Source organism: Rhinopithecus roxellana, chromosome 11 (genome assembly GCF_007565055.1).
Source record: "Rhinopithecus roxellana isolate Shanxi Qingling chromosome 11, ASM756505v1, whole genome shotgun sequence".
Lineage (NCBI taxonomy): Eukaryota > Metazoa > Chordata > Mammalia > Primates > Cercopithecidae > Rhinopithecus > Rhinopithecus roxellana.
The window spans coordinates 22,295,159-22,322,127 of NC_044559.1; the positions used below are offsets into that span (position 1 = coordinate 22,295,159).

General features: G+C 41.9%; 1 protein-coding gene and 1 pseudogene across 10 annotated transcripts in view; one reads left to right on the forward strand and one right to left on the reverse strand.

Annotated features, from left to right (window-relative positions):
* The window catches only part of NT5C2 (5'-nucleotidase, cytosolic II), a 106,409-nt gene that overhangs the window by 14,074 nt on the left and 65,366 nt on the right, over positions 1–26,969 (forward strand). For all 10 annotated transcript variants that reach the window (XM_030941375.1, XM_030941373.1, XM_030941380.1 and 7 more), the window contains exon 2: positions 6,668–6,792. Coding sequence is in view for 2 of the 10 variants with exons in the window: in XM_010356189.2 (XP_010354491.1) it covers positions 6,692–6,792 (101 nt within the window). In the remaining 8 variants the exon portion in view is untranslated. The remainder of the gene's footprint in view (positions 1–6,667; positions 6,793–26,969) is intronic.
* On the reverse strand, positions 5,544–6,470 carry LOC104656562 (annotated as a pseudogene).

The window sequence follows — 26,969 nt, forward strand, 5'->3', positions numbered from 1 at the left end:
TTTTAGTTTTTTAAGTTCTTTCTTAGCCATGAAGAGGGACTTAGAACAAATTAAGTATACAAACAAGGTTGCAGAGACAATATTTTAACCTCCTAAGAGAATAAAATATTCTGAATCTTTTGCGTGTGCACATAAACCATAATATACAGAACAGATTAATATGATGTATATATGCCAACCCTGTGGTAGGTTGGTTTATTGTTTATTTTTTTGTTTAGAAATTGGGTCTCACTGTCACCCAGGCTGAAGTGCAGTGGTATGATTGTAGCTCGCTGCAACGTCAAACTCCTGGGCTCAAGCGATCCTCCTGCCTCAGCCTCCTAAGTAGCTGGGAGTATAGGTGCAAACCACTGTGTTACTAAATACAAAAAATTAGCCGGGCGTGGTGGCGTGCACCTGTAATCCCATCTACTTGGGTGCAGTTGTTGTTTGTGTATGTGCAGTTGTTGTACATACAACTTTCTTTATTTTGTATATCACTCCCTTACTTTACGCAGGTCTCTGAACAAATATTATCTCCTCAAAGAGGCCTTCCCTGGTTTTCCTACCTACAGTATTGTTACAGGAAAGGGGTCCTGATCCAGACCCCAAGAGAGGGTTCTTGGATCTGACGTAATGAAGAATTTAGGGTGAGTCTGTAAAGTGAAAGCAAGTTTATTAAGGAAGTAGAGGAGGCTGAGCACGGTAGCTCACACCTGTAATCCCAGCACTGTGGGAGGCTAAGGTGGGCAGATCATTAGGTCAGGAGTTCGACACCAGCCTGACCAACATATCATTAGGTCAGGAGTTCGACACCAGCCTGACCAACATGGTGAAACCCCGTCTCTACTAAAAATACAAAAATTAACTGGGCAAGGTGGCGCGTGCCTGTAATCCCAGCTACTCAGAAGGCTGAGGCAGGAGAATCACTTGAAACTGGGAGCCGGAGGTTGCAGTGAGCCAAGATCATGTCACTGCACTCCATCCTGGCCTACAGAGCGAGACTCCATCTCGAAAAAGAAAAAAAATAATATAGAGGAATAAAAGAATGACCACTCTGTAGGCAGAGCAACCCTAAGGGCTGCTGCTTGTCTTTTTTTTTTTTTTTTTTTTTTTTTGAGACAGAGTCTTGCTCTCGTTGCCCAGGCTGCAGTGTAGTGGCGTGATCTCGGCTCATTGCAACCTCCACCTCCCGGGTTAAAGCAATTCTCCTGCCTTAGCCACCCAAGTAGCTGGTGTTACAGGTGTGCGCCACCATGTCCAGCTAATTTTTTGTATTTAGTAGAGATGGGATTTCACCATGTTGGTCAGACTGGTCTCGAACTCCTGACCTCAGGTGATCACCCGCTTTGGCCTCCCAAAGTGCTGGGATTACAGGCGTGAGCCCCTGCGCCAGTCGCTGCTTCTCCATTTTTATGCTTATTTCTTGATTATATACTAAACTAGGGTGAATTATTCATGCCTCCCCTTTTTAGACCATATAGGGTAACTTCCTGATGTAACCATGGCCTTTGTAAACTGTCGTGCTGGTGGGAGTGTAGTAGTGAGGACAGCAGAGGTCACTCTCATTGCCATCTTGCTTTTGGTTGGTTTTGGCTGGCTTCTTTATTGTAAGATATTTTATCGGCAAGGTCTTTATGATCTGTATCTTGTGCTGACCTCCTGTCTCGTCTTGTGACTTAGAATGCTTAATCATCTGGGAATGTAGCCCATTAGGTCTCAGCTTTATTTTACCCAGCTGCTACTCAAGATAGTTGCCCTGGTTCAGATGCCTCTGAGAGTATGACCGTTGTCATTCTTTATTTTCTTGCCTTATTTATCTTTTTTTTTTTTTTTTTGAGACAGAGTCTTGCTCTGTCCCCTAGGCTGAAGTGCAGTGGCACGATATCAAGTCACTGCAACCTATATCTCCTGGGTTCAAGCAATTCTCCTGCCTCAGCCTTCCGAGTAGCCACCACACCCAGCTAATTTTTGTGTTTTTAGTGGAGATGGGGTTTCACCATGATGGCCAAGATGGTCTTGATCTCTTGACCTCGTGATCTGCCCGCCTCGGCCTCCCAAAGTGCTGGGATTACAGGCATGAGCCACTGTGCCTGGCTTTTTTTTTTTTTTTTTTGAGATAGGTCTTCCTCTGTCACTGAAGCTGGAGTACAGTGGCATAATCGGCTCACTGCAAGCTGTCTCAGCCTCCGCCTCACTGCAACCTCTGCTGGGCTCAAGCGATACTTCTGCCTCAGCCTCCCAAGTAGCTGGGACTATAGGTACGGACCACCATGCCCAGCTAATTTTTTTTTTTTTTTTTTTTTTTTTTTTTGAGACGGAGTCTTGCTCTGCCGCCCAGGCTGGAGTGCAGTGGCCAGCTCTCAGCTCACTGCAAGCTCCGCCTCCCGGGTTCACGCCATTCTCCTGTCTCAGCCTCCCCAGTAGCTGGGACTACAGGCGCCTGCCTCGTCGCCCGGCTAGTTTTTTGTATTTTTTAGTAGAGACGGGGTTTCACCATATTAGCCAGGATGGTCTCGATCTCCTGACCTCGTGATCCGCCCGTCTCGGCCTCCCAAAGTGCTGGGATTACAGGCTTGAGCCACCGCGCCCGGCCTCAGCTAATTTTTGTATTTTTTGTAGAGATGGGTTTTCGCCATGTTGCCCAGGCTTCAAATTCTTGAGCTCAAGTGATCCGCCCACTTTGGCCTCCCAAAGTGATGGGATTATAGGCATGAACCACTGCGCCTGGTCTGTGTACAAGTTTTATAGTTTTAGATTTTACATTTAGGTCTATGATCCATCTTAAATTTTGTGTGTGTTGAGGGGTGTGGATTAAGTTCATTTTTCCACAAAAGGAGACCCAGTTGTTCCTGCACAATGGATTATTCAGTCATTAGAAGGAATGAAATGTGATATGTGATACTACATGGATGAGCTTTGAAAATATTATGCTAACTGAAAGAAGGCAGACACAAAAGGTCACATGTTGTATGATTCCATTTATATGAAATATCCAGAATAGTTAAATCCAGAGACAGAGTCTAGATTGGGGGTGGAGGGCATAGTGGGGAGAAAGTGCGTAATGGATAAGGGGTTTTACTTTAGAGTCATGAAAGTATTTTGACACTAAAAGGAGTTGGTGGTTGCACTAAATGCCACCAACTTGTTCACTTTAAAGTGGTCAATTTTATGTGAATTTCCCCTGAATAAATTATTTTTTTAAAAGCCACAGAGGTGATTTATATTAAAAAGACTTACCCTGGACAACATAATGAGACCCTGTCTGTACACAAATTTAAAAAAAACATTAGCTGGGTGTTGTGGTAAGTGCCTGTAGTTCTAGCTGTTCTGGAGTCTGAGGTGGAAGGATCACTTGAGCCCAGGAGTTCAGGGTTACAGTGAGCTATGATCATGTCACTGCACTCCAGCCTGGGCAACAGTGAGACCCTGTCTCAGAGGAAGGGAGAGAGGAAGGGAGGTATATATTGACTTCATGTCATAAATGATGTTAGCATTTTCAAGATGGGAACTGTCTTAGGCTCCAGATGTTTTCACAAATAATGCTATTTTTATAAAATGTTAATAGACTTCGTAACTCTAAGAGGATATTTTTCATCCTTATTTGAAACTACTTAACTGATGAAAACTTCAAAAACAGAAGTGAAACCTAAGAATAGCCTGGTGTTAAAGTAGTTAAAGACACTTAAGCTGTACACCTCATTTTAGATGTTTATCCTAGTTAGATGAAATGTTTTAGTTTATTCCTTTTTTTTGCTCATAGTCTTTTTTTTTGAGACGGAGTCTCGCTCTGTTGCCCAGGCTGGAGTGCAGTGGCGCGATCTGGGCTCACTGTAAGCTCCGCCTCCCAGGTTCATGCCATTCTCCTGCCTCAGCCTCCCGAGTAGCTGGGACTACAGGGGCCCGCCACCATGCTCAGCTAATTTTTTGTATTTTTTTTTTTTAGTAGAGACGGGGTTTCACCTTGTTAGCCAGGATGGTCTCGATCTCCTGACCTCGTGATCCGCCCGTCTCGGCCTCCCAAAGTACTGGGATTACAGGCTTGAGCCACTGCACCCGGCCGCTCATAGTCTTTATTGCCAGCCGAAAATAATTTATTATAGAAAAATGTAAAAACATGCAATAAGGCCGGGCACGGTGGCTCAAGCCTGTAATCCCAGCACTTTGGGAGGCCGAGACGGGTGGATCACGAGGTCAGGAGATCGAGACCATCCTGGCTAACACGGTGAAACCCCGTCTCTACTAAAAAGTACAAAAAACTAGCCGGGCGAGGTGGTGGGCGCCTGTAGTCCCAGCTACTCGGGAGGCTGAGGCAGGAGAATGGCGTGAATCCGGGAGGCGGAGCTTGCAGTGAGCTGAGATCCGGCCACTGCACTCCAGCTTGGGTGACAGAGCGAGACTCCGTCTCAAAAAAAAAAAAAAAAAAAAAAAAAAAAAATGCAATAAATAGAAATCAAATATTTATTGCTTGTATTTGTGCCACCATTGACTGAACTTAGTATGTTATCAAAATATATTTATCTTTTAAAGGGGTGACATTTTTTCCTTTTCCAAATTACAGTAAAACCAGGTGGAAGAGAATGGTTTTAGCAGCTTAGAAAAAAAGAAAAAAGGAAAAATCTGAGGTTTGGCATTATAAGTTATTTATAACAATGGGAGAAGAAAAGACAAGTTGTTTCACATTACAGACCTACCCCAACTCCAAAGCCTAATACTTTCTTACCAAGTCAAAAAAAGAGACACATTTGATGTGCAAGCTGGAGATTTCCACATGAGTAAGACATTTATGAAAACCTAGATGGAGGCTGGGGAGTGGCTCTCACGCCTGTAATCACAGCACTTTGGGAGGTTGAGGTGAGCAGATTGCTTGAGCCCAGGAGTTCGAGACCATCCTGGGCAACATCTTTTGTAGAGACCCCCCCTCCTTTTCCCCGTCTCTGCCTGTGGTCCCAGCTACTAGGGAAGCTGAGGTGGGAAGATGGCTTGAGCCTGGGATGCAGTGAGCAGAGATCACGCCACTGCGACCCTGTTTCAAAAACAAACCAAAAACCTAGATGGGGCAGTGTCCTTTTCAGCCCAGGTGCCACCAGACACAGCACAAGAGACTACTAAAACTCAGTGGCAGGAGGCTGGGCATGCAATGTTTGGGAGTATAAGGCACCACACTTCTGGCTCAGGATTTGGGAAGTAGGGTAAACAAAACCTACTTGGAAAATAATCGAGGAAGAAAACCAACAATTGACTTCTGCAGAGGTGGGGACAGGGAAGGAGGTAGGGCCAGGGCCAGGAGCATTTTACATCACTGACCTAACTACATTTTACATCACTGACCTAACTCGGGAAGCTATCAGGGCCCATCTTCAACTAACCTTAAGAGGAAAACCAGATGGTTGATGGAAGAATCCACGGGAGTGAGAGGGAGAAAGGGAATGTGGCTGGCAGGAGGCAATAGCCCCTTCCTTCCTGGGCACAGGAAGGCAGTCAGGGCACCAGATCCAGGCATTGACCTCACAAGGACAGCACAGTTTTTGCAGCTTAGAGATCACCCACCTGCCCCCACCTAGCTACTCATTCTGCTCAGCACTACCTGGTATAGGGCCACTCTCTGCCCCAAGGGAGTGGATGTCTCTGTAGCCTGGGGCTTCTTCTGAGGCAGCATTACCCTCTGCCCACTTGGCCTGGGGGCTCCTGGCTCTCAGGGGTAGCAACAGCCTTCCCTTACTGGGCAGTGCTCTTGTTGCTGTAGGCACCTTGCTCCTGCATTTCCTCTGGCTGAGAGGCAGAAGAACCGCCCCATCCTCCTTCCAATTTTTGTGGAAGAGCAGGCTGCTGAATTTGAAAGATTTCTTAAGAGATAACTTTTTAAGGGAGACTTCCCCCTTGGCCTCAGCACCCTGGATAGGGGATGCTGGCTCAATGGCGTCGCCATTGGCCCCGGCTGTCTCATGTGTTCTGTTCACAGAGGGCAACACTCCTTCACCCTTGGGAGATAAGTCTTCATTGCTTTTCACGTGGCCATTGTCTTGTCTGTTGGCCTTTGCGGGGGAAGCTCCTGCTGCAACCCTGGTGGTCACATCTTCCGAGGAGCCTTGGAGCTCTGGCTGCCTGTGATGGTGGGGGTCTGTTGGGGAGTAGCCAGTATCCAACCCAGGCTCACACCTTGGGGTAGTACAGCGGGATTGGCTGGGCAGGCAGAGGGATGGGGCTGGCGTCTCACAGGGATGGGGAAACAAGCTGTACCCCTACTCCAACCTGCTTGCTGTGCCTGCTACTGTTCAACTCCACATCAGAATCTGTTGATCAGAATTTAAAATTTGCCTACTACACATATTTTAAAAACATACATCAACTTAGAATTATATATCTTCACAAACTGTGCTGTGCTGTGGTTTTAGTGCCTTTTCTAGAATCTAGGATTAGAGTTAGTAATTACTGGCAGGATACTTAATTATTTGGAAGTATAAATTATCTTTCTGGATTGAAATTACCATATGAAATTATTTTTCCAACTTTAGATTGTTGAGAAGTGTCAGTATAATTTTCAGCATATTTACTGTATTCAGTGTGTTTTCATAGGTAATTATATTAGGCAGTTTGCAAGCTGGAGTTTTTCTGATTTTTAAAAAAATCAGATGTCAGTATACAAATGCCAATATTAAGTTACTAAATTAATGATTTTCTTTTCTAGAATACAAAATACAGTTAAAATAAAATGTCAACCTCTTGGAGTGATCGGTTGCAGAATGCAGCAGATATGCCTGCTAACATGGATAAGCATGCCCTGAAAAAGTATCGTCGAGAAGCCTATCATCGGTAAGTATTTTGTCTGTTTAATCCTCAAAACAGCTCTATGAAGTGGGCACTTCATTTTACAGATGATGAAATTAATGTACAGAGAGGTTAAGTAACTCAGATCATATGTTTAGTTCATGGTATAAATCTAGTTCTAAGTCGAGACTTCTTTTTTTTTTTTGAGACGGAGTCTCGCTCTGTCGCCCAGGCTGGAGTGCAGTGGCCGGATCTCAGCTCACTGCAAGCTCCGCCTCCCGGGTTCACGCCATTCTCCTGCCTCAGCCTCCCAAGTAGCTGGGACTATAGGTGTCCGCCACCTCGCCCGGCTAGTTTTTTGTATTTTAGTAGAGACGGGGTTTCACCGTGTTAGCCAGGATGGTCTCGATCTCCTGACCTCGTGATCCGCCCGTCTCGGCCTCCCAAAGTGCTGGCATTACAGGCTTGAGCCACCGCGCCCGGCCTAAGTCGAGACTTCTAACTACTAGTACACCATACTGCTTTGTATATCTACTAATAAAAGTCTTTAAGAGAAAAATGTCTTTGGTTGCTAGAAAATTGCACCTAAGTTAATAAGAATTTTTTTTTTTCTTTCTTCGAGGGGGTGCTGGGTGGACAGAATCTTGCTCTGTTGCCCAGGCTGGAGTACAATGGCGCAATTTTGGCTAACTGTAACCTTCGCCTCCCAGGCTCAACCAATTCTCTTTCCTCAGCCTTCTGAGTAGCTGAGACTACAGGTGTGCACCCAGCTAATTTTTGTATTTTTTTGTTTTCTTTTTTGGCCAGAGTCTCACTGTTGCCTAGGCTGAAGTGCAGTGATGCAGTCTCAGCTCACTGCATCCTCTGCCTCCTGGGTTCAAGCAATTCTCATGCCTCAACTTCCCCAATAGGTGGGATTACAGGCATGACCACCATGCTAGACTAATTTTTGTAGTTTTGGTAGAGACAGGGTTTTGCCATGTTGGCCAGGGTGATCTTGAACTCCTGGCCTCAAGTGATCTCCCCACCTCGGCCTCCCAAAGTGCTGGGATTATAGGCTTGAGCCACCACACCCTGCCAAGAATGAATTTTTTTTTTTGAGATAGTCTGGCTCTGTTGCCTAGGCTGGAATGCAGTGGCACGATCTCAGCTCATTGCAACCTCCACCTCCTGGGTTCAAGCGATTCTCCTGCCTCAGCCTCCCAAGTAGCTGGGATTACAGGTGTGCATCACCACAGCTGGCTAATTTTTGTATTTTTAGTAGAGACAGGGTTTCACCATGTTAGCCAGGCTGGTCTTGAACTCCTGACCTCAGGTGATCTACCTGCCTCGGCCTCCTGGAGTGTTAGGATTATAGGTGTGAGCCACCACACCCAGCCCAGGAATGAAATTCTTGTATTTTTTAGTTATTTATTTATTTTTTTAGTAGAGACAGGGTTTCAGCATCTTGGCCAGGTTGGTTTTGAACTCTGGACCTCATGATCCACCTGCCTCGGCCTCCCAAAGTGCTGGGATTACAGACGTGAGCCACTGCACCCGGCCTTAAACTGTATATATATATATTTTTTAACTGTATTGTTTTAAAAAATTTTATTTTATTAGAGACGGGGTCTTCCTATGTTGCTTGGGTTGGTCTCAAATGCCTGGGCCCAAGCATTCCTCCGGCCTTGGTCTCCCAAAGTGCTGGGATTACAGGCATGAGCCACTCAGCCCAGCCTAAATTGTATTTTCTTTTTACTTAACCTCTTTTTATAAATAAGTAAATAAGTAGATAGGGTACTTGGGAGTAGATAATGTATTCAGTAATTATTTATTTTTAAGAAGAAATTAGAAATTTACACCTAAAGTGAATTTCTGGGGTAGAAAGATCTGGGCCCTACTAGAACCATCTTCGCCTCCCATACCAGGAAAGCCAGGAATAAGTACAGGTGCTAGTATATTGGGGGTGCTAAAAAGTTACATGGAAGCTACAGGAAGTCTGAAATGACTCTTAATCACTCAGCTGTTTCTGGGCTACAGGAAAAAGGAAATGAATATTACTTTGAAATCTTACTGGAAAAATGGCTAAACTGGTTCATACAGGTAAGTTTTTGTAAGCAGACAAAAAAATTTCTAAGTGCAGTCTTCTCTCTATAGGAAAGCTAAGTCAGAATTAGGTAACATTTTGTTGTTTCAATAAATACTAATATATTTTGAAAACCATTGTTACTTGTTATTGAGTATATCAGAAGTTAATTATTATATCAATAGTTGGTTTGTTAAGTAGGCTGGTGATATTTGCCTCATGGTAGGTCACTTTGTGGCATTTCTAGGTGTTAGGATGCTGTTGTTCCTTAAACCCTGAAAAAGTGAAAACTAAAGATTCCTGTCAAATGGGTACTAATGATTCTTTTCTGTATGTGAGATATGTTGCTAGATATGGCATGTTAAAGTGTAAAACAGAACATTTATGTGTGTCTGTGTAATAAAGCATAACATACATTTGGAAAATATGTTATATGTAGTTCTATACTTTTTCTTCAGTTATTTGCTTGGTCTTTATACTGTAAGTATTTATTAACATTAGGTTAGGATGTAACATTTTTAGCAGTGGAAATAAGGACTAGTAAACATCATTTAATAAACATCCTAGTTGTATTTAATATATATCATAGGCTGGGCATGGTGGCTCACACCTGTAATCCATGCACCTTGGGAGGCCGAGCCAGGCAGGTTGCTTGAGCTCAGGAGTTCCAGACCAGCCTAGGCAAAATGGCGAAACCCTGTCTCTACAAAAAAAACACAAAAATTAGCTGGGTGTGGTGGCTTACACCTGCGGACCCAGCTACCTGAGAGGCAGAGGTGGGAGGATCGCCTGAGCTTGAGAGGTGGATGCTGTGGTGAGCTGAGATCATGCCACCAGCCTGGGTGACAGAACGAGACCATGTCTCAAAAAAAAAAAAAAAAAAAAAAAGGGTGTGTGTGTGAGTGCGCACGCATATGTGTGTGTATCATAGCCTGAATGAATGTACTCCTGTCTCATTTGGAATGGTATATCCTGGAAGATTTTAGATGGATTCTGCACCCTACATTCTTTCATACAGTAAGGTGTATGTACTGGAAACAATAGAAAAAACATTTTCAAGGGCTTGATGTTTTAGATCATTGAAAAAAAATTTATCTATGTTTATTTATTTAAAGAGGCAGGGTCTCATTCTGTTGCCTAAGCTGCAGTGCAGTAGTGTGATCATAGCTCACGGTAACCTCAAATTCCTGGGCTTAAGCAATCCACCTGCCACAACCACCCCAGTAGCTAGGACTACAGGTGTGTACCACAGTGCTCAGTAATTTTTATTATTTTTTAATTAATTAATTAATTAATTTTTTTGAGACAGAGTCTCGCGCTGTAGCCCAGGCTGGAGTGCAGTGGTGCAATCTTGGCTCACTGCAACCTCTGCCTCCTGGGTCTGGTTCAAGCAACTCCCCTACTTCGGCCTCCGGAGTAGCTGTGATTACAGGCATGCGCCACCATGCCCAAGTTATTTTTGGTAGAGACTGGGTTTCACCATGTTGACCAGGCTGGTCTTGAGCTCCTGACCTCATGATCCGCCTGCCTTGGCTTCCCAAAGTGCTGGGATTACAGGAGTAAGCCACCGTGCCTGGCTGTGCTTGGTAATTTCAAAAATTTTTTTCTGGAGATGTGGTCTCACTCTGTTGCCCAAGCTAGTTTTGAACTGCTGGCTGCAAGCAGTCCTCCTACCTCGGCCTCCAAAAGTGCTGGAATTACAGATGTGAGCCATCACTCCCAGCCTGAAAATTTTTTTTTTTTTTTTTTTTTTTTTTTTTTTTTGAGACGGAGTCTCGCTCTGTCGCCCAAGCTGGAGTGCTGTGGCCTGATCTCAGCTCACTGCAAGCTCCGCCTCCCGGGTTCACGCCATTCTCCTGCCTCAGCCTCCCGAGTAGCTGGGACTACAGGCGACCGCCACCTCGCCCGGCTAGTTTTTTGTACTTTTTAGTAGAGACGGGGTTTAACCGTGTTAGCCAGGATGGTCTCGATCTCCTGACCTCGTGATCCGCCCGTCTCGGCCTCCCAAAGTGCTGGGATTACAGGCTTGAGCCACTGCGCCCGGCCTGAAAAAATTTTTTAATGTAGAAAATTTGGGTTATTGGTCTCTTGCAAGAATTTGCTTTAAAATTATTATTATTATTATTATTATTATTGTTTTTGAGACAGGGTCTTGCTCTGTCACCCAGGCTGGAGAGCAGTGGCTTGATCATGGCTCACTATAGCCTTAACCTCCTGGGGTCAAGTGGTTCTCCTGCCTCAGCCTCCTGAATAGCTGGGACTACAGGCACATACCACCACAACTGGCTAATTTTTGTATTTTTTTTGTAGAGACAAAGTCTTGCTGTGTTGCCCAGGTTGATCATCTCGAACTCTTGTTTTCAAGTGATCCTCCTGCCTTGTCCTTCCAAGGTGCTGGGATTACAAGTGTGAGCCACCATGTGCAGTGTTTAAAATAAAGTATATAAGTGTGTGCTTTTAGAACAATAAAAACATTATATATATGTGTGTGTGTGTGTGTGTGTGTGTATATATAAAATGTGCGTGTTTTTAACCATTGACAAAAATTGTATGTATTTATGGTGTACAATTTGATGTGGAATGGCTAAATCAAGCCAATTAACATGCATTACCTCTTACATTTATCATTTTTTTTGTGATGAGAACATTTAAAATCTAATCCCTTTGCAATTTTGAGGTAGATTATTATCTGTACTTATGATGTAGTCATGAGACTTGTATCTCCTAACAGTATTTGTTTTTGTTAATTAAAAATTTTAAATAGAAACCATTTAGAATAAATTTATTTTAGTTTTCTAGTTAAGTCAATTTGTAGAATATTCTGTTTCCAGGCCTTTTCATTAAAGACATTTATTTGAATTGGTAATTTATCATTGGTTAAGTTAGGCTATGCTCATCATTATCAGAAAGTATACATTGTATGTGATGCTTTACAATTTCCCTTTAGAAGAAGCTAAATATTCTTAGTAAATAAATATCTAACTTCCAGCTTTTTTCTTGCTTAATATCAGTTTTCTGAATTTCAATATAGAGATGCGGGTCATATGTCATTATTAAGATACTGGCCTTCAAAATGTATGATTGTTGCTCCTCCTTCATTTCCTTAAGGTTGTTTAGTTATCTGGGCTGAGGATAGTCATCAGGCCAAACCTTTCAGTGGAATGTGTTTTGCTATATGGTTAGAAGATAAGCTGAGCTGCTCAGATGTCATCGTGACCTGAAAGAGGCAACTTCGAAAATTACCTCTTAAATAGTTTTTGTTTCATACTAGAATCTTTAAGTGATCACTATAGATCAGAATTTGTATTTACCAATCCAAGAATGGAACAATTAGGTTTTTCATCTGCTCTCTACATTGACTGTGCCCAGGATACCGAAGTCAGGCATTTAATTTTACGTTGGTAAAGTTCTGATGATTCCAGTACAACAGAATTTCTGTAGGACAATGAATTGGCTTTTTTCTTTATGAACACAGTTTATTAATTTAGCAGTGGTTTTATTGTATTGAACTGAAATTTGATAAATTATTAGGCTTGTGAATTTTTTGTTAACCAGTCTTTTGTCTTATTTTAGAAGATAATTGCAATGATTTTCTCTTTAAAATTCTTTAGAGACTTTTGTATATTTATCTTAGATTATATATCTGAAGTTTTTTTTGTTTTGTTTTGTTTTATTTGCAGTTTAGGCTTCCAGAGCCGTATCAGTCTTTATATAAATCTGTTGAATAATAGTTTCTTCTATAATCAAAGTAAATTTCCTGTACATGTTTAAGGAGTGAAAAGGAATTTATATATATATATAATTTTGTAGTATTTATAGCTTGGATCTAGAAATGTTTATGATGGCCCAGGCACAGTGGCTTATGCCTGTGATCCTAGCACTTTGGGAGACCCAGGGGGGCAGATTGCTCATTGAGCACAGGAGTTCAAGACCAGCCTGGGCAACATGGCAAACCCTGTCTCTACCAAAAATACAAAAATTAGCTGGGCATGGTAGTGAGCGCCTGTAGTCCTGCTTACTTTGGAGTCTAAGGTGGGAGGATTGTTTGTGTCTGGGAGGTCGAGGTTGCAGTGAGCCATGATTGCAACACTGCACTCCAGCCTGAGTGACAGAGTGAGACTCTGTCTCAAAAACAAAAACAGAAAAAAGGGAAATCTGTATGATTTTCTTTTTTAAACCTCATACTAAAAGCAGGTGTCAGGTTATATGCAGATAGAGACTGCCAGGTTGATCACTTTCAATTTCTTTCTCTTTTAATCACTTATGGATATCATATGAATGTCATTCAGCTTTTTAATTTTGTCATTAATCAAGCTGAGCAGTAAACTGTCATTTTAGTATTGGTTCAAATATTCAGTGGATAATTGCTAAAATTTCAGTAGCCACTTTATAAATTGAAAATCATGTGGAAAATGTAGGTCTTCTGGAAGGCTGAAGAGCCATGTTCCTTAAATAATATACATATGGGGCCAGGCACGGTGGCTCACGTCTGTAATCCCAGCACTTTGGGAGGCCGAGGTGGGCGGATCGCCTGAGGTCAGGAGTTTGAGACCAGCCTGGCCAACATGATGAAACCCCATCTCTACTAAGAATACAAAAATTAGCCGGGCTTGGTGGCGGGTGCCTGTAATCCCAGCTACTCGGGAGGCTGAGGCAGGAGAATCGCTTGAACCCAGGAGGTGGAGGATGCAGTGAGCTGAGGTTGTGCCACTGCACTCCAGCCTGAGTGACAGAGCAAAACTCAGTCTCAAAAAAAAAAAAAAGGAAAAAAAGAAAAATAATATGTATATGGGATATATCTTGTCAGAATAAGAAGAGTGACATCAAAATTGTGACAGTGTGTGGTGGCTTATACCTGTAATGCTAGCACTTTGAGAGAACGAGATGGGAAAATGGCCAGGAATTTGAGACCAGCCTGGGGAACATAATGAGACCCTGTCTCTACAAAAAGTAAAAAGATTAGCTGAATATGGTGCTGTGCACCTGTCGTCCTAGCTACTCCGGAGGCCGGGGCAGGAAGATCACATGAGCTCAGAAGTTTGGGGTTGCAGTGAGTTTTAATTTGTGCCACTGCACAGCCTGGTGACACAGGAAAACCCTGTCTCTAGAAAAAGAAAAGGGGGGGGGGAAGAAAAAAATACAAAACTCTGGGTTTTTTTTGTTGTTGCTATTTTATCATTCTAATGCTTTTATTCATGTTTCACATTCCTAAGGAATGACAGGTAAGAATTTAGGGACTCGTAAGAATTTTTTCGGCTTAGTATTTTCCTCCCAAAATTCTATGTATGAAATTCTATTCAGCAGTAAAAAGTGAACTGTTGATACATGCAACAGCTTTGATAAATCTCAAGATGATTATGCTGAGTTAGTAAAGCCAATCTGGGTTACACTCTGTATGGTTCCATTTCTGTAACATTCTTGAAATGACAAAATTATTGAGATTGATAAATTAATGGTTGCCAGGGATAGAGGTTGGGGTGGGTGGAGGGAGAAGGTGGGTGTACCTATAAAAGGGTAGCAAAAGGAATACCTTATGAAAGAACTCTTGTATCTCAATTCTAGTGGTAAATATATTAATCTATACATACACAGAATGCTTGTAAAACTGATGAAGTCTGAATAAAGTTGTGAACTGTGTTAATGTCAATTTTATTTTTTGAGACGGAGTCTCGCTTTGTCGCCCAGGCTGGAGTGCAGTGGTGCAATCTTGGCTCACTGCAAGCTCCACCTCCTGGGTTCACGCCTTTCTCCTGCCTCAGCCTCTGAGTAGCTGGGACTACAGGCGCGCACCACCACGCCCGGCTAATTTTTTGTATTTTTTTTTTTTTTTTTTTTTTTTTTTGAGACGGAGTCTCGCTCTGTCACCCAGGCTGGAGTGCTGTGGCCGGATCTCAGCTCACTGCAAGCTCCGCCTCCTGGGTTCACGCCATTCTCCTGTCTCAGCCTCCCGGGTAGCTGGGACTACAGGCGCCGCCACGTCGCCCGGCTAGTTTTTTGTAGTTTTTTTAGTAGAGACGGGGTTTCACCGTGTTAGCCAGGATGGTCTCGATTTCCTGACCTCGTGATCCGCCCGACTCGGCCTCCCAAAGTGCTGGGATTACAGGCTTGAGCCACCGCGCCCGGCCAATTTTTTGTATTTTTAGTAGAGACGGGGTTTCACCTTGTTAGCCAGGATGGTCTCGATCTCCTGATCTCATGATCCGCCCGCCTCAGCCTCCCAAAGTGCTGGGATTATAGGCGTGAGTCACCACGCCTGGCAATGTCAATTTCTTTGTTGTGATATTTTTCTATATGGCACAAGATTTCCCCATTGAGGGGCACTGGGTGAAGGGTTCATGAAATCTCTGTATCATTTCTTACTCAGCTGCATGTGAATCTACAATTACTCCAAATTAAAAAGTTTAACTTAAAAAATTCTCTTGGGTAGGCTGGGCACGGTGGCTCATGCCTATAATCCCAGCACGTTGGGAGGCTGAGCCAGGCGAATCACCTGAGGTTGGGAGTTCAAGACCAGCCTGACCAACATGGAGAAACCCTGTTTCTGCTAAAAATACAAATTAGCCGGGCATGGTGGCGCATGCCTGTTAATCCCAGCTACTCAGGAGGCTGAGGTAGGAGAATCACTTGAACCTGGGAGGCGGAGGTTGCGGTGAGCCAAGATTGTGCCATTGCACTCCAGCCTGGGCAATAAGAGCGAAACTCCATCTCAAAAACAAAATAATAATTAAAAAAAGAATTCTCTTGGGAGGCTGAGGTGGGAAGATCACTTGAAGCCAAGAGTTTGAGATTGACCTGACCAGCCTGGCAACATAGTAAGACCCTGTTTCTAGGGGGAAAAAAAAAAAAAAAAAGCCACAGGTGATAGTGCATGCCTATAATCCTAGACACTGAGGAGACTGAGGCAGGAGGATTTCTGGTTTTCTTTTTTTTTTTTTTTTTTTTTTGAGACGGAGTCTCGCTCTGTCGCCCAAGCTGGAGTGCAGTGGCCGGATCTCAGCTCACTGCAAGCTCCGCCTCCCGGGTTCACGCCATTCTCCTGCCTCAGCCTCCCGAGTAGCTGGGACTACAGGCGCCCACCACCTCGCCCGGCTAGTTTTTTGTACTTTTTAGTAGAGACGGGGTTTAACCGTGTTAGCCAGGATGGTCTCGATCTCCTGACCTTGTGATCCACCCGCCTCGGCCTCCCAAAGTGCTGGGATTACAGGCTTGAGCCACCGCGCCCGGCCTCTTTTTTTTTTTGAGATGGAGTTTTGCTCTTGTTGCCCCAGCTGGAGTGCAATGGTGCGATGTTGGCTCACTGCAACCTCTGCCTCCTGGGTTCAAGCAGTTCTCCTGCCTCAGCCTCCTGAGTAGCTGGGATTACAGGGATGCGCCACCACGGCAGGCTAATTTTGTAATTTTTGGTAGAAATGGGTTTTCACCGTGTTGGTCGGGCTGGCCTTAAACTCCTGACCTTAGGTGATCCACCCGCCTTGGCCTCCCAAAATGCTGGGATTACAGGCGTGAGCTATGGCACCTGGTTGAGGCAGGTGGATTTCTTGAGCCCAGGAGTTTGAGGTTACAGTGAGCTGTGATCATGCTGTCACACTCTAGCTTGGGAAACAGAGCGAGACCCTGTCTCTTAAGAAATAAAAACAAAATAAAAATTCTCACAGTGACACCTTTTCTTATGTCACATGAATTCCTTATCTGTTCTGGATACAAGATGCTCTTTAAAATGTGCAGTGATACCACTTTATGGAGTACAGATTCTCTAAATGTTACTGTTCAAAAGAATGTATTGAATCCTAAAGCACTTTCCCTTTACTACCATTCCCTGTATACTTCTTCCAAAAACAACATATCTAACAGTAAAATTAAGAAGAAAAGTGGTGGTATTGGTGGCATGGAAGAGAAAGAATAAAAGCAGATCTGAGATTTATTGAAATAGTACAAGAAGAAACTTACGTTGAGGAAGTATTATTTATATTTATATTTAGATGGTGTATTTCACCTTAAAGGATATGGCTTCTGTATTAATTGTAATGTCTGACAGATTCATTCATGTTTTTGTATCAGTAATTTGTTCTTTTTAATTACTGTGTGTCATTGTATTGTGTCAGTATACCACAATTTATTTCATCATTTATTTTCTGTTGGTGGACATTTAGGTTTTTTTAATACTAAAAACATTGTTTTTGGCCGGGCATGGTGGCACACGCCTGTAATCCCAGCACTTTGGGAGACCGAGGCAGGTGGATCACAAGATCAAGAGCTTGAGACCATCCTGGCCAACATGGTGAAACCCTGTCTCTACTAAATATACAAAAATTAGCTGGGCGTGGTGGCACGCGCCTGTAATCCCAGCTACTTGGGAGGCTGAGGCAGGAGAATCGCTTGAACCTGGGAGGCAGAGGTTGTAGTGAGCCAAGATCGTGCCACTGCACTCCAGCTTGGCAACAGAGTGAGACTCTGTCTCAAAAAAAAAAAAAAAACAAACCCCAAAAACCTTAATCAAAGTATAATTTACATAATATAAAATAGAAGTATATTATTCAGTGACTTTTAGTATATTGACAAAGTGATACAGCCATTTTTCATTATCCCCAAAAAAACCTCATACTCATTAGTAGTCCACTCCACATTTCTCTCTTTCTCCAGCCCATGTCAACTGCTAATTTACTTTCTGTCTCTATGGAATAGCCTGTTTTGGATATTTCGTATAAATGAAATCATACAGTTTGTGGCCTTCCATGTATGACTTCTTTCACTTAGCATAGTATTTCCTTTTTTTCTTTTTATTTTTTTAAGAGTTGGAGTCTTACTCTGTCATCCAGGCTGGAGTACAGTGGCACAATCATAGCTCACAGAAGCCTCACACTTCTGGGCTCAAATGATGCTCCTGCCTCTGTTTCCTGAGTAGTTGGGACTATATATAGCACTACAGGCACAAGCCACTGTGTCCTGCATCACTTAGCACAGTGTTTTCAAGGTTCATCTGTATTGTAGCCTATCTCAGTACTTCATTATTTTTTATTGCCAAATAATATTCTGTTGGTCAGGCACAGTGGCTGATGCCTGTAATCCCAGCACTTCCTGGTAGGCGAGGCGGGCAGACTACATCATAATACCAAGAGTTTGAGACTAGCCTGGGCAACATAGCAAAACCCCATCTCTACAAAAAATACATAAATTAGCCAGGCATGGTGGTGCATGCCTTTAGTCCCAGCTATTCAAGAGGCTGAGATGGGAGGATCACTTTAGCCTGGATAGTCAAAGTGGCAGTGAGCTATCATTGTGCCAGTACACTCCAGCCTGGATGACAGAGTAAGACCTTGTCTAAAGAAAAAAAAAATATTGTGGCCGGGCGCGGTGGCTCAAGCCTGTAATCCCAGCACTTTGGGAGGCCGAGACAGGCGGATCACGAGGTCAGGAGATTGAGACCATCCTGGCTAACATGGTGAAACCCCGTCTCTACTAAAAAATACAAAAATCTAGCTGGGCGAGGTGGCAGGCGCCTGTAGTCCCAGCTACACAGGAGGCTGAGGCAGGAGAATGGCGTAAACCTGGGAGGCGGAGCTTGCAGTGAGCTGAGATCTGGCCACTGCACTCCAGCCCGGGCGACAGAGCAAGAGCCCGGGCGACAGAGCAAGACTCCATCTCAAAAAAAAAAAAAAAAATTGTATGGATATACCATATTTTGTTTTTCCATTCATCTGTTGCTTAACATTTGGGTTGTTTCCACTTTGCCAAACCATTTTCCAAATGCAGATGCATCATTTTACATTCCCTCTAGCAGTGTATGAATGTTCCAGTTTCTCCAAATCCTCATCACACTTACTGCCTTTTTTTTTTTTGAGACAGAGTCTCGCTCTGTTGCCAGGCTGGAGTGCGGCGTTCTCAGGTCACTGCAACCTCTGCCTCCCGGGTTCAAGTGATTCTCCTGCCTCAACCTTCCGAGTAGCTGAGACTACAGGCATGCACCACGCACAGCTAATTTTTGTATTTTTAGTAGAGGTGGGGTTTCACCATGTTGGTCAGGATGGTCTCGATCTCTTGACTTGGTGATCTGCCTGCCTCGGCCTCCCAAAATGCTGGGATTACAGGTGTGAGCCACCATGCCCAGCCCTGCCTTTTTAATTATAGCCATGTGAGTGTGTGTGAAATAGTATCTCATTGTGTTCTTTATTTGCCCCTATGACCAATGATGGTAAGCATGTTTTCATGTTCTTACTGGCCATTTGTGTATCTTGTGAAGTGTCTGTTTAGGTGTTTTGCCTATTTTTATTATATGAGTTGTTTATATTGTGGAGTTGTAAAAGTTCTTTATATATTCTGAATTCTAGACCTTTATCAGACACATGATTTTCCAATATTGTCTCCCGTTCTGTGGGCTGACTTTCATTAATAACTTTTTTGGTAGTGTCCTTTGAAACACATGTAATTTTAATATGGGTGAAGTCCAGTTTATGTATGTTTTCTTTTTTTGAGTGTGCTTTTCATGACATGTTTAAGAAACTACTGCTTATTCCAAAGTCGCAGTGATTTACTCCTGTGTTCTCTTCTGATAGTTTTATAGCTTTAGGTCTTACATTTAGGTTTTTGATCCATTTTAATTTACTTTTTCTGTTATTATACAAGATAGGGGTCCAGATTCATTTTTTTGCGTGTAACTATCCAGTTGTCCTAGCACCATTATTTTGAAAAGACTATACTTTTCACATTGAATGGTCTTGGCACCCATGTCAAGTATCATTTGAACATAGATGTATGAATTTATTTGTGGACTCTGAGTTACATTTGTTTGATCTATTTATCCTTATGCTACTAGCACACAGTCTTGATTACTGCAGTTTTGTAGTAAGTTTTGAAAAAGAGCAACCTGCTCTTCTTTTTCAAGATTGTTTTGGCTATTCTGGTGCCCTTCTATATCTATATGAATCTTAGGATCAGCTTGTCAATTTATATAAAAAAGCCAGCTGGGATTTTGTTAGGGATTACATTGACTCTATATATAAATTTGAGAAGTATTGCTGTCCTAATAGTATTAAGTCTTTTGATCCATGACTATGGGATGTCTTTCCATTTATTTAGATCTTCTTTAATTCTTTCAACAGTATTTTGTAGTCTTCATTGTACAGGTCTTGCACTTCTTTTGTTAAATTTATTCCTAAGTCTTGTCTTGTCTTGTCTTGTCTTGTCTTGTCTTGTCTTGTCTTGTCTTGTCTTGTCTTGTCTTGTCTTGTCTTGTCTTGTCTTGTCTTGTCTGTCTGTCTGTCTGTCTGTCTTTCTTTCTTTCTTTCTTTCTTTCTTTCTTTCTTTCTTTCTTTCTTTCTTTCTTTCTTTCTTTCTTTCTTTCTTTCTTTCTTTCTTTCTTTCTTTCCTTCCTTCCTTCCTTCCTTCCTTCCTTCCTTCCTTCCTTCCTTCCTTCCTTCCTTCCTTCCTTCCTTCCTTCCTTCCTTCCTTCCTTCCTTCTCTTCCTTTCTTTTTCTTTCTTTTCTTTCTTTCTTTCTTGATCTTGCTCTGTCACCCAAGCTGGAGTACAGTGCCATGATCATAGCTCACTGTAACCCTGAACTCCTGGCTTCATGTGATTCTCCCACCTCAGCTTCTCAAGTAGCTAGGACTATAGATGTACCACCATGCTTAGCTAATTAAAAAAATTTTTTTTGTTGGTGGAGAAGGGAGTCTTGCTATGTTGTCCAGTCTGATGTCTTTCATTATTTCTGATGCTATAGTAAATGGAATTGTTTTCTTAATTTTATTTCTGGATTGTTCATTGCTAGTTCATGGAAACACAGCTGTTTTTTTGTATATTAATCTTGTATCCTGCCACTTTGCTGAACTTGTTTATTAGCTCTAATTGTGTGTGTGTGTGTGTGTGTGTGTGTGTGTGTGTTTTGGAGATGAGGTCTCACTCTGTTACCTAGGCTGAATGCAGTGGCTATTCACAGGCCTGATCACAGTGCACTATAGCCTCTAACTCCTGGCCTCAAGTAATCCCCCTGCCTCAGCCTCCTGAATAGCTAGAACTACAAGTGCCTGCTACTGCACCTGGCAGTGTTGGAAGTTTTTTGATTACTGACTTAATCTCCTTACTACTTATAGATCTCTTTAGATTTTCTATTTCTTTTTGAGTCAGTGTTGGTAATTTGTGTGTTTCCAGGTATTGTAGTCTTTAGTGTACAAGTCTTTTACTACTTTTATCTGTTTTATGTTGGTTACCTAATATGTTGGCATACAGTTATTTATAGTATTATATCTGTTTTTATTTCTGTGATGTTAGTAGTCTCTGCTTTTCTTTATTTTTTTTTTTGAGACGGAGTCTTGCTCAGTCGCCCAGGCTGGAGTTCAGTGGCGCGATTTTGGCTCACTGCAAGCTCCGCCTCCCGGGTTCCCGCCATTCTCCTGCCTCAGCCTCCCGAGTAGCTGGGACTACAGGCACCCGCCACCTTGCCCGGCTAATTTTTTGCATTTTTAGTAGAGACGGGGTTTCACTGTGTTAGCCAGGATGGTCTCAATCTCCTGACCTCGTGATCTGCCCGCCTCAGCCCCCCTAAGTGCTGGGATTACAGGCGTGAGCCACCGCACCCGGCCATGTCTCTGCTTTTATTCTTTTTTTTTTTCTTTTTTGAGACAAGAGTCTCGCTCTGTCACCCAGGCTGGAGTGCAGTGGCGCAATCTTGGCTCACTGCAACCTCTGCCTCCTGGGTTAAAGCGATTCTCCTGCTTCCGCTTCTCAAAGTAGCTGGGATGACAAGTGCCCGCCACCATGCTTGGCTAATTTTTATATTTTTAGTAGAGACAGGGTTTCACCATGTTGGCCAGGCTGGTCTCGAACTCCTGACCTCAAGTGATTGCCTGCCTTGGCCTCCCAAAGTGCTGGGATTATGAGCGTGAGCCACCATGTCTGGCCTCTGCTTTTATTCTTGATTTTAGTAATTTGAGTCTTCTTTTTTTGGGTCAGTCTAGCTAAATGTCAATTTTGTTGATGTTTTTAAAGAACCAGCTTTTGGTTTCATTGATTTTTCTCCAGTGCTTTGGATTTTGCATATATATATTTAAGTCTCTGCTCTCGTCTGTAATATATTATTTCCAACCTTCTGTTTGATTTGGGTTGAATTTATTCTTCTTTTTCTATAATTTCTTAAGGTGGAAGGCTAGGCTATTAATTGAGATGTTTCTTCTTTTTAAATATATGCCTTTACAGCTATACATTTTCTTCTGAGCACTGCTTTTGCTCTATCCCAATGGTTTTGTTATGTCCTTTTGTTTTCATTAAATTGTGTTTTCTAGCTTTCTTTGTGATTTCTATTTAGGAGTATGTTGTTTAATTTCTACATATTTGTGAATGTCCCAAATTTTCTTTTCTTCTTTTTTTTTTTTTTTTTTTTTTTTGAGATGGAGTCTCACTCTGTTGTCATGCTGGAGTGCAGTGGCGTGATCTCGGCTCACTGCATCCTCCACCTCCCAGGTTCCAGCGATTCTCCTGCGTCAGCCTCCTAAGTAACTGGGACTACAGGTGCACGCCACCATGCCCAGCTAATTATTGTATTTTTAGTAGAGATGGGGTTTCCCAATGTTGGCCAGGATGGTCTCAATTTCTTGACCTCGTGGTCTGCCTGCCTCGGCCTCCCAGGGTGCTGGGATTACAGGCATGAGCCACCACACCTGGCTCCAAATTTTCTTTTGTCATTGATTTGTACTTTCATTCCATTGTGGTTGTTGAACATATTTTGCATGATTTTAGTCCTTGTAAATTTACTGTGTCTTGGTTTATGGGCTACTCTGTGGTCTATCTTGAATAATCTATATGCTTTTGACAAGAATGTGTATTCTACTGATGTTGAGTGGCATGTTCTAAAGATGTCTTTACCTTAATCTGTGTAGAATTTTTCACTGGGTATACATTTTTATATGTATTGTAGAAATCACGAGTTCACACCATTACATCTAATTCTAGTCAATCCTAGGAAAGTTCCTTCTTGTTCACTCCCATTCCCTGTTTGTATATCCCTTGTGCCACAGGTGAAAGCCCTGGCTTCTGACATGATCAACATACTTAGTTTGATTAATCTAAAATTGCTTCAGTTGATTAACTGCTACCATAACAAACAAACCTAAAAAGAGTTCAGGATTTGTTTGCCATTCTTCCACTTTCTTAAAAAGTCTAAAGGCTTATAGTCAAATACTATGTTTTTTAGTTACTTGGGTTAGTTCTTCCTTGCTTTTTTTCTCTACAGTGTGGTTAGCGTATTTGTATACAGTATAATTAGGTTCATTTGTTTGCTTTCAGTTAAGTGTTGTTTTCTTTTTCATTCTGTTGATTTAATTTTTTAAATAATTTAACATAATCATGTAACATTTCATAATACATCCTATGTTATAGCATTATTGTATACAATATATATGAGTAATATACATTTAAAAGTCAAAATTATGCAAAAGGCATATCAGAAGTGTCACTCCCACCTATATGTCTCCCACAGTTGGTAGGTAATAAACTTTGGTTTTCTTTATTTTTCCTGCTTGGGATTCACTGGACATCTTGATTTTGTGCTTGTATTTAATCAGTTTTGTAAAATGTTCAGTGGTTGTATTTTCATATATTGTTCCTGCCCTGTTTCTCCTTTCCTTCTGAACCCTAATAAGCATATGGTAGATTGGGACGGTGTCCTTTCTTCTCTTATCCTTTTGTATTTTCCATCCTTTTTTTTTCTCTGTGTCACATTCTGTGAAGTTTTTCCTGACCTATCTTCCAGTTCACTAATTCTCTTTTCAGTTGGGTCTGATCTGTTGTGAAATCTATTAATCACATTTAAAAATTTTGATTTACATAATTTTTTTTTTTGTTTCAGCATTTCATTTTGGAATATTTTTTCCAATCTGCTGTGCCACTTTTTGTAGTTTCTAGTTATATATTAAACATTTAAATCTTAGTGAACTTTGTTCTAAGAGTTGTAAGACCTGATTTATATTCCTGACTCTATTTCCAACCACCTCCATTTGAAAGCTTTTTTTTTCTTTTTGAGATGGAGTCTCGCCCTGTCACCCAGGCTGGAGTGCAGTGGCGTGATCTCAGCTCACTGCAACCTCTGCCTCCTAGGTTCAAGCGATTCTCCTGCCTCAGCCTCCTGAGTAGCTGGGATTACAGGTGCGTGCCATCACACCTGGTTAAATTTTTCTATTTTTAGTAGAGATGGGGTTTCACTGTGCTAGCCAGGATGGTCTCAATCTACTGACCTCATGATCTGCCTGCCTCAGCCTCCCAAAGTACTGGGATTACAGGCATGAGCCACCATGCCTGGCCCTTGAAAGCTTTTTTTTTTTTTTGAGACAGAGTTTTGCTCTTGTTGCCCAGGCTGGAGTGCAATGGCACGATTTCTGCTCACCGCAACCTCTGCCTGAGTTCAAGCGATTCTCCTGCCTCAGCCTCCCTAGTAGCTGGGATTATAGGCATGCATCACCACGCCTGGCTAATTTTGTCTTTTTAGTAGAGATGGGGTTTCGCCATGTTGGCTGGGCTGGTCTTTGAACTCCTGACCTCAGGTGATCCGCCTGCCTCGGCTTCCCAAAGTGCTGGGATTACAGGTATGAGCCACTGCGCGTGGCCCCTTGAAAGCTTTTTAAAAGAGGACTTTAATTATTACTACATCCATTAGGAAGCATTTCTAAATATTACTACTATAGATCCAAGAAGTGAGGAATAATATAGTCATCATGCTCAAATTTTAATGTCTTATTTAAGCACACATGCATGCTTTAAAATGAATCTAATTATTTCTAGACTCTGGCCTTTTCATTCCTGATAATATTGCCCTAGTCCAGGCCCTTGTTATCACTGTCCTAGATTGTGGCAGTATCCCCTGTAGGTCTCCGCACCTTCAGCCTTGTCCTCCTCAAAAAAAATTTTTTTTTCAAGAGATGGAGTATCACTGTGTTGCTCAGGCTGGAGTGTAATGGCATGATCATAAGTCACTGCAGTCACCTTGAGCTCAAGTAACCCTCACACCTCAGCCTCCCGAGTACCTGGGACTACAGGTGCATGCCACCATACCTGGCTAATTAAAAAAAATTTTTTTGTAGAGACAGGATCTTGTATGTTGCCCATACTGGTCTAAAACTCTTGGCCTCAAGCAGTCCTCCCAGTTCTGCCTCCTGAGTCGCTGGGGTTACAGGTGTGAGCCACGGCATTTGGCCAAATTCATTTTTTAAATTATGTTAGAATCCTGCTTAGAACCTTTAGTGATATCACATCGAGCATGCAACAGGATAAATTTTAACCCCACTAAGACTCTCTAAGACTGATCTTTTTCTGTCCACTTTTGTGTTGAGCAGTTCTCTTCCTCAGATTCTGTGTTCTGTCAACTCAACTCTATCTAGCTTTATTTTTTCTCTGAGACTGGATCTCACTCTGTCACCCAGGCTGGAGTGCAGTGGCGTGATCATGGCTCACTGCAGCCTTGACTTCCCAGGCTCATAGCTTTGTTTTTATTCACACATCATGATATTTATGCCATTTTGCTTTTTGTTCATGGTTCCTCTTCTGTTGGAGACCTCTTCTTTTCCTCTTAGCCTGACTTTTAGCATGGTGATTAAGAGCATGGGCCTAGGGTTGGCATTTTGGATTATTCCATTTCTTTAGAATCACAGCATTTAACTTTTGTAAATTTTAATTTTGTCATCTTTGAAACTGGAATAACTTCTACCTCATAGAGTTACTGCAAAGATTAGATGAGGTAATAAAGAGCTTAGTACAGTGTCAGTTTTAAAAAACAGTATCTCATCCTAACTTTCAATAAGACTCAGCCAAGAGGATCTATATGTCCCTCTCTGTTGTGGGTATCTCCAATACTACTATTAATACACTACTTCATAACTGCTTTTGAATGAACCTTCTCACTCGCTTCTTAAAATCAAGGACTGCCAAATTTATCTTTGTATTACTGGTACCTGGCACACAGACTTTCAGTAAATATTTGTTTAATATATGCATGGAGTTTGAAAGAGCTAGTCATCTTCAGACAATACCTTACCTTTTGCACAGGAAGCTCCTGTAAGTGTGTACCCTCAGTTCAAGTGAGAATTTTTGTTTTCCTTTGTCTTTGCCAGTAGTAAAGTCTTAAAATAGTAATTACATTTATTTCCACTGCACTGAGCTGTGATACCACAAGCTGAAAATCTAGGGAATCCATGGGAAGTTGGCACCCTTAAGGATTAGATCATTTTTCCGTATTCAATTTGTATTCTTGTAGTTATGGAATTTGCTTTGAGGATAGTCAATGGAAATCCTTCATATTTGTGTAAAACTTGAGATTTAGATTTTTTAAAACAGTATTTCCCAAGAGATATATTAATGAGGCAATGCCTGATAATCCAGTTGCTTTTCCTGTTCTCCTACCCTCAATAGTAGTTCTTGGAGTGCTTACATATGACAGACAACATCCCTACCAGATGTTATCTTCCCTTTTATAGATTAAAATGCTCAGGCTTAGGTTAAGTAACTTATTCAAAGTTCCAAAGCCAGAAAGTGGAGGAGCTGGAATTTAAGCCTTAGTTCTTCTAGTGCCCATGATCTTTCCATTATACCATACTGCTTTTCTAAATAAACTGAAAATAATTTTCTTCTGTTTTTTTCTTTTTTATGTTTTCTACCTTAAAGTCTTTTATCCCTACATTTAAGTTTATAGTATTTAGTAGTGCTTTTAATTACTTAGTAACTATTTAAACATTTTAATAACAAATAGAAGCCTTTATGGTAAGATATTTAGGTAATATTTAAAGGGATAAAGCTTTTTAAAATTTTAAGCCTTAATTCAAGTAGTAGTTCTTTAAGATATATGTATTTTATTTTTAATTTGAATCACCACTAGGAGGATTTATTTGCCATCTCAGCGTTCTTAGACTTTAGCAGACTTATTTATTTCTTCCCTATGCATTATATTGGTCAGGAGGCAGGAATGTTACAGATTTTTTTTCAAAGCTCAGTTTGCTCTGAGATTTGGAATTAACCTTTAGAATGTTCTGGATTTATCCCCCATATGCCAAGGATCTGTAAATATCTTTTCACATGAGCTGAAATTTTCAGGCGATTAAGTGAAATATTTGTGAACACAGATGTTTTGTTTAAAAGCAGTTAATGAAATCAGAAAAAAAAATAACCTCACTGTGGAAATAC